This window comes from Candoia aspera, chromosome 9 (assembly GCF_035149785.1).
Source record: "Candoia aspera isolate rCanAsp1 chromosome 9, rCanAsp1.hap2, whole genome shotgun sequence".
Taxonomy (NCBI): Eukaryota; Metazoa; Chordata; class Lepidosauria; order Squamata; family Boidae; genus Candoia; species Candoia aspera.
Window position 1 is genome coordinate 18,956,972 of NC_086161.1, and position 8,303 is coordinate 18,965,274.

The following is an 8,303-nucleotide window of genomic DNA, read 5'->3' on the forward strand; positions in this document are numbered from 1 at the left end:
TAATCTGATGCACTTGGAGTGCACCAGCTTGGAGAAGAAGAATTTTAAAGACTGATTTGCTTTGAAGGCCAGAGATCTGGCAACCCATGGTATACTAGCTTATCAGATGACAGCACTTGAGCCTACCTAAAAAGATAAAAAGCTAAGCAGAGGCAGCCATGGTTGGGAATTGGATGGAGACCCAGCTAGGAAAGCAAAAAAGAAGAAGGTAATGGCAATTCCCTTCTGCAATGCTGCCAAGAAAACTGCATGAGTACAGTAGACTTTGGGGTATCCTTGCTTTTTAAAGAACGTGAACTGATGAAAGCATAACATTGGAAATTGCCTTTCACAGGCATATTATTTTGCACATTATCATCTATGCTAAGAGCAGGTAACTTATTGCCCCTTAAATATTTTTCCTTCTAACTCGCATAGCAGCAATGGCAAATGGTCAGATATGATGGGAGTTGTAGTCTAGAAACCTAGAGAACATGGTCCCCCAATACTGAAACTAAGACTTTTAATTTAAATTAAGCCTGCATGCAAGCTACAATGAGAGTATCAAGGCTCATGCATTGGAACACCACATATTGTTTAAACCATAGTTTGTTGAACTAACTGCAGTTGTCCAGGTTCTCACGTTACACTGTCATAAACCATGCTTCTCAAGCCACAAAGGCTAGGTTTGCACATCTCACCCAAAAACGTGTTTTCCTAAGTCATAATGCAGCTGAAAAGTGATGTACAATCTCAGCCATTGTGGTTAAAATGCCATTATTTGTGACTTACCATATTCAAACCAAGGGAATGGTCCTTCAGCCAATAAGCCATGGTGAAGCAAACTTTGGCTTTATGAGATGGGTGCCCAACCACACTAGAACTTAATGGGATGTGTGAACCCAACTGCTACCTTGGCATAATATCCATCAGTTCTGCAACTAGGATAAAGGACATTCAAGGTAGGGTTAGAATTTCACAGCTGCCCATCTCCTACATCAGGAATCTATCTGCCTTTTTCTGAACGAACACATGACTTTATCTATGAGTAGCTCCAAGGTTTTAAGCAGAAGTCTTTATCAGCCCTACCTGGAAGTCCAGAAAAGGAAGCCACCAAGAAAATAGGACCTCCATCATTCAGGAACATCCTTACCCTCCCAAGGCTAGCGTGGGGGTATCTAAGGCTCTGTCACCTTCCAGCAACCGCTTCTCCACATTTTACTAGCTGCATTACAGAAAATCATGCTGGGACAAAACGTAACTTCAGCATCATTTACATTTAAGTTTCATGCCAACTAAACACAATACAACAGCCAGATTAATGTAGTGGTTAAAGGCACTGGTCTAGAACTCAAGTTTCTCACCCTAAAAAGAAGGCAATGGAAAACCACTTCTGAAAAATCTTGCCAAGAAAACTTCAGGGACTTGTTCATCAGGAGTCAAGACTGAGTCAAAGGCAAATCATCATCATCATCTACAATTACCCTCCAATCATGGCTTTAACACACTCCCCTTTCCATCACAAAGTAATTTTTAATTTGACAATAACTCTAGGGACTATACCCATGGCTTTCAGGAACCAAGTTGTTTACCTCTGTTTTAGCTGAAGGTGTCAGGACCAGAACTGGAAAGCCCATGTTCTGCAGTTGCCCCATATTAAAAATTAAGCACCGCTTCAGCTCAATCTTCAAGGTGGAAAGCAGCAGTCCGGTCAAGATGGCTCAATAAGGATGACTCAGAAAAGACAGCTGTCACCATGTGTCAGAGGAGAGCTAGATGACATATCTGTGGTTGCAGATAGAGGACTTCTGCTTTCCACATCATGGGCTATTTTATCTATAATCACCTTTTGTAGGAAAATGGAATGCTAGAATCTACAACTTTTATGCCTCATATTTATCTCAGCAATATCTAAGTAATGACATTCAGATTTCACAAAGAGCAAGACCAGAAGACACCTTGAATGAAGCTCAACTGCTGGTGGCTGCATGGTCATGTCTATACAGTTACCAGTGCAATAATACAGAATAATAATAATGAATTATTATAATATGAAAATTTGCTCTTGCCTTCTCCCTGGTGATTAGATCACACCCAACTCTGCTTTAGCCATGTTCTTAAAAGCAAGAAGAGATTTGAGGTGAGCTGCAGGATCACCTGTTCCCTTCCCCAACATACAAATTCCCTTGTAAGCTTCAACCATGACATCACCATCAACATTAACTGTGGTTATAATGAACTGATTTCTATTGTTCTAGGAAGCCCACTGAGGTGAAAAAAGAGATCTGCAAAAAAGAGATCTAAATAATATGGAGTCCTTGGTGCTCTCTGAGCTTGGTTATGTCAGCCCTTCCAGGTAGACCAGACAGGAAACACGACCAGATGAGCTAATTCTGCTTTATTGTAAGGCTACATTAACAGCATCTGGAAAGTCTGAAAGTACAAATCTCCCACTGTCTACTTTACAGCCCAAGAAGCTACGGAGGGTCCCTTCGGAGTTTCTTTCTTTTCCCATTATGCAGCTGTGGGCTATGCCCTCTCTTATCGGACCATTCCCTAGGCAGCATCCCTTTTCCCAAGGTCATTCCCACATACCAATACTGGTTGCTTGCTTGCAAACATTTCATTACCCAACTAGGTAACATCATCAGTGCCAGTGAGTGTGGCGATTGCTCCCTGTTAATATACACGGCTTGCCCTGCCAATGTTGGTGGTGGTGTGGTTTTTTCCTTGGCAGTGCCTTGATCAGGGTGTTCTTATCTGCTTGATTGTTTGTCTCGATAGTTCCCCGATTAGGGCATCATGGTCCATTTGATTGTTTGCTGCTTGATTGTTTGTCTGGTGTTAATCCCTGCTTATCTGGGTGTTGCCTGTTGGAAAAGATGGGTTCTGGTCTTTTTGTTTCCTTCTTAGTTTTTTTATTGTCTCTTTTGAATGGTGCGTAAATGTGGTTTATCTCTATGTATCTATGCATGTACATCAACACAAGATGCATGTACATTACAATGTGCAACACAATATGCATATACATCAACACAGATTTGTATTCAGTCCAAAGACAAAATAAAAGTTTCAAGTGTATTGGCCTCCCATAATTAAAAGGGTGCGTAGGTTGAAAAGAGAACTTTCAACCAAGTTGCCATGAAAACAACAAATTGGTGCATGTGGAAACTGAGCAGATATATGCTGGTCTGTGCCTCACCAAATTTATTAGCCATTTGCAGGACCCCAAGTCAAATTTCAAAGGCTAAAATCCACAAGGCCATTCCAGAAAGTAAGTAGCACTGAACATCACGGATCTGTAACATCTTCCAGACAAAAACATCAGAGTGTCTTTGCAATCTGTATATGGGGACACAAGCTCTGATGCCCCAGAATACATGAAATGGGTGCAGAAGAAAAAAGTCACGAGAGAATAAGTTAATAAGAGCAGAGCAGCTTATAATTGCTGGCTTGCAAAGGGTGCTAAAGATAAGGGAACAGTTGTGGACTGAGAAAGCTACTTCTACCGTTAGACTAACCTAGATACGCACATGATTTTAAGCCCCACTAACTTCTGCGCTTTATTCCAAGTATCTGACAATTAAATTTGCAGCAAACATCCGCTGGGCTCCTATTGGGGGCCGAGTCCAAAGCCCCACTGAACAGAACAAACCGAAGCCAGCCCAGGTGTACAAGGCGTACCAAAAGTTGAACCCAGCTTGTTGGGTTCATACAACACACAAACCCAAAGAGATCATCTTCCATTTGGCAAGCTATATAAACCCAGTTCACCATTGCGGAAAGTTGGGTGAAGCTGGCTAATAGATCAACCGATCAATAAACCAGAGTTGAGCAAACCATGATTTGGAGTGATGCCCAAAGCCAACCACAATCATGGTAAGAGTTCCCAGAGATGAAAACCATCCAGTGCCACGTCGGGGGGCCTTAGAAGATAGAAGAAAGCACCCCTCCCCAGCAGATTCCTCTTATTGATGACCACCCACAACTCTTGCGAGTTTTTATTCGATTTGATTCTGGTTGGGAAGTGTGGCTATAAAAGCCTCGATTTGCCACAAGCGGGACGGCCACACTTGCCAAACTTTCTTCCCGCAATAGCAAGAAAAGGTCCGCGGAGGGACCGAGTGAGGGGGGCCGCCCCGCGCCCCAGCCGCCCCTCCCGCACTTACCCGGCCGCCCCCTCCAGCCTGCTGCGGGGGCTCTGCTCCGCCTGAGCCCCAGAAGGAAGAGGAGTGGGAGGGGGCTGCTGCTCTCCCCGGCTCTGGAGCCCCCCCATGGTCTCCCACTCCCTCGGGACCAGCGCAGCCCAAGGACGGGGCCAGCCCTGGCGGGACGCTCGCTCCGGCTGCTCCCAGAGGACTTGACGCGCCCAGCTCCGGGAGGGGAGGGGAGGGGAGGGGAGGGGAGGGCAGGCAGGCAGGCCCAGGAGGGCGAAGTTCAGCCTCCGCGCTCAGCTAAGGAGCAGCTCGGCCGGGAGAGGAACTTGGCAGGCGGAGGCGGCCAACTTCTTTGCACTAGCCCCGCCAGGAGCCCGGCATGGCGAGATCCCTGCTGGCCTTTTGCAAACAGGGAACGGAAGGCTGCATGCATGCATGGACGCACGCACCCGAGACAGCGCACTAGGGCACGGTAGGGCAGCAGGCGCCGCTGGCAAGAGTAACTCACAAGGGCAGGGTAACGCAGCCTCCCCGCTTGGCTAAAGCCTCCCCACGACGGCTTAGTTCGAGACGCGAACCGGTGGAGGAAGCTGGCCGGGGCTTGCCAGGCGCGTTCAGAAGCACAGGAGCAGGGCCGCCGTAGAAGTTGGCAGCTTTAAGGCAGGACAGTTTAACGCGGCAGGTGCTGGGGAGGACCCGAACTAGTGGGCTCGAAGGGATCCCAGGCCTGGCCGGCCGTATAAGTTAAGAGGGGAATTGGGCATGATCCCCCGGAGAACTTTTCAACAAGTCCAGACGACGGCCAGTACCATAACCCAGGTGTAGAGGGGAAGGGAGACGACCTTGACAGAAAGAGGCAAGGATCTCCGTAGACAAAGAAGGCTGAAATATTCTTGAAGTCCTGGGAAGCAAGGTGGTAGTATTAGGAATCAGCCCAGGCAGGCTGCTCCCTTATTGCTTCTAACTGGAGCATAAGAAGGCGGAGGACTTAAAGCACAATCAGGCTCGCAAGTGTGGTCCTAGGACCCCTAGGGATCCCCCAGGACCCTCTCAGGGCCCACAAACTCAAAATTATTTGCCAGCCTATGTTGAAAAATAATACAAGATTAAAATCCCATCAAACAATCATGAGAAGCCATAATGGATGCATCAGTTTTAATTTTTAATAAGGCAAATATTGATCAATATAACTCATACAAACAAAAGCTCTTTTGGGGTCCTCCATAATTTTTAAAAGTGGGAAGGGGTCATGAGAGAAAAAAGTTTTAAGAATTTAACAATGCTATAGACCAGTGTTTCTCAACCTCAGCAACTTTAAGATGCGTGGACTTCAACTCCCAGAATTCCCTAGCCAGCATAGCTGGTTGGGGAATTCTGGAAGTTGAAGTCCACGCATCTTAAAGTTGCTGAGGTTGAGAAACGGTGCTGTAGACCATTTCAGTGAAGTGTAATTCAAGTCTTCCGGTGCAGTAGATTTTCTGGTCTGGTCTACCTAGGGGGGCTGACACCAGCCAACTGCAATGTCGCTCGGAGTGATTTGGAAACCAGCTTGTGCAGTTAGTCTGTGGCTCAGAGTATCATGTGAACCCAGGAAACAAGTGTTAAATAAGCCATAGTTACCTTTTCTCCCCAGGCGTAAGAGCAACCTGACGTGCAGGAACTCAATGGGTAAAGCCTCACTCCTGATTTCAAACTGCTGCCAAGGAAATCTGTTGTAAGCTGTGATGATTTAACATATACCTCTCTATCATTGCACAAATATGAATTGTGTCATTTGCACTATTTGCGTGATGCCACTGGCTCACACTCCCCGTGGCCAGCTGTCACAGGAGAAATCACTGACCAAGCTCACAGGTATGGCGACCTGTTAACCATGGTTTATTGAATAAACCACCATTGGTTGGATTCACGCAACACCTTAAGTGATAAACATGGTTTACAAACCAAAATGGCTAAGCCAGTTCTTGGCTAAACCCAAACCAATCACTTCAGAGTTTAGCCAAATTGCTGGTTTTACACAACATGCTTCACTGGATTACTGAATCAAATGACTCCCTGGGGTTGCAGAAGATACTGCATCATACTGGCCAACAGGGCCGGATTTACACAACGTACTAAGATATATATATGTATGTCTCATCTGTGTATGGTTTGTTCCAGTAGCCATCTTATTGTCTTGGTTCCCCAACATCTGGTGCAGACATTGTTAATCCAGATGTTATGAGAACCTTGACATGGTCTTCCAAGCAGACTTGCCCATGATACTGTAGTGGGAAGGGGTGGCATTCTGCTGAGCAGATACTGAAGACCATATTGCAATGCTCATTGGAAACTGCATCGTTAGAGGGTGTCTTCCTCCATTCTTTATTTCATCACCGTGAAGAATCAGACTTTAAGCTCGAATTTGAGGTAGGTTGGCCTTCAAAATTAGACCAGGGTCAGGCACAATTGTACTTTTAATCCCAAAGCTCATATTTTCCCAAGGCAGCAAGATACAGCTTGGTTTTAGGTTGTTTGCATAATTTGGTTGCCTGTTCTGGGTGGGTTGGTCACATCTGCTTATCTAGAAAATAGTTCTTCCGTACTTGCAAGCCGTGGGCTGAAGGCAAAGCTGTGCAGCCGACGGAGTCATCATGCAGTTTTGATTTAGGGTGTTGTGTGACCCCAGCTAATGTGGCTTGCAAACCATGTGTTCTGGGATAAGGCATTAAAATCCAGCCAACTGCCGTTTATTCAGTAAACCACAAGTAAACAAACCAATGCTTAGCCTCACACATGAGCCCCATCCATGTAATTCATCCAGGCATTTGATTTTAAGGCTGCTTGCTTGCTTTTCTTTTTTAAATAAAGACACTTCCTTCGTTGTAGTGTGCATTTTGAATTTGCTTTGACTCTAATGTTGCATTTTGTTGGTTGTGCTTAGCTGTCTTCAGGCAAGATGTACATTCAACGAACAGCCAATGTTGTTTACCTAATGACTCCCTAAGTGTCTTTTTCTTCCTCAAGTTCTTTCACGCAGTACGCTTGCCATGATGAACATATATGGAATATTCCTGGATTCTCATAATCCTCTTGTAATATTTCTTTTACTGGTGACGTTAGCATAATAAAACCCAGAAAGAAACAAAGCATGCATACCGGATGGGATTGCACAAGGCTGAAATATGATTGGCTAGTTTGTGGCTTAGTGTTATGTGAATACAGCTACAAATTCATGTTGCAAAAATACTATTTCAGTATTTGCAATAATTTAGATGTAGTGCTGAAGATGTGTTCTCAGCGGTCTGATTGCTTATGTCCTATATTTCTTTCTGCGAAGAGCCCAACGGAACCACCGTGATCTCTCATTCTTTGCAATTTTTATCCAAATAAAACCATGGTAAATAAATTCAGCGGCTAAAAATGCTTACATCAAAGTCATTCTCTGGGAGGGGTTACAAAGCATTTTAGGCCAAAATGTGGGTTGTTGCTGCTGATTCTGCTTGCACAACATGTACATTCATAGTTAAATGAATTAATCTAGTTACATGGATTTGTGACATACCAGACTATCAACTGTTTACAGTATATTGACATGGTTTGAATAACACACTAGCCTAACATGTGGATAGTTAGAGTGTATTATGTGATACCACCATGTGGGCTTATTCAATAAATCACAGTTAAGCAAATTATAGCTTAGCATGCTACTTGAACAGGGCCAGTATGTCATGATTGAGCAAGGGTTCAACCCAAGTCTTCCAAATCCTAGCTTAACTGGTTCTAAATTAAATACAGGATCACAGCAATAAAAGACAGTGCCTATAAAGTAAATAAAAAAACCACTTAGTTTTATAATACTGACACAGCCAAGCATCTCAAGGATATTTTAAACTGAGCTTAATTTGGGGAGCAAAAACAATGTCAAATAACCTTAGGTTCAATTGTTCATTCTTTCCTGCAGAGTTTGATACTATAACCCATCTAGTTAAACCTCTCCTTGCCGTATACAAGAACACAACTTCTTCTACAGGACCCTAAGGCTTGATTTAAACAAAATCGACCCTGCTGATAACCTTATAATTAGCAGCAATGCTGCATTAAACAACTTCAGAACTCACCAACAGCTTTACTTTTCCCACAATGCCAGGATCTAGCCTTGTTCTAGGGCAGTGTTTCTCAACCTCA

General features: G+C 44.4%; 1 protein-coding gene across 2 annotated transcripts in view; it reads right to left on the bottom strand.

The window, feature by feature from the left end:
• TACC1 (transforming acidic coiled-coil containing protein 1) overlaps positions 1-4,344 on the bottom strand; it is a 67,332-nt gene extending 62,988 nt beyond the window's left edge. For both annotated transcript variants that reach the window (XM_063310917.1, XM_063310916.1), the window contains exon 1: positions 4,149-4,344. In XM_063310917.1, coding sequence (XP_063166987.1) covers positions 4,149-4,255 — 107 coding nt within the window. In that variant the 5' untranslated portion in view covers positions 4,256-4,344. The remainder of the gene's footprint in view (positions 1-4,148) is intronic.
• Positions 4,345-8,303: the final 3,959 nt, after the last annotated feature.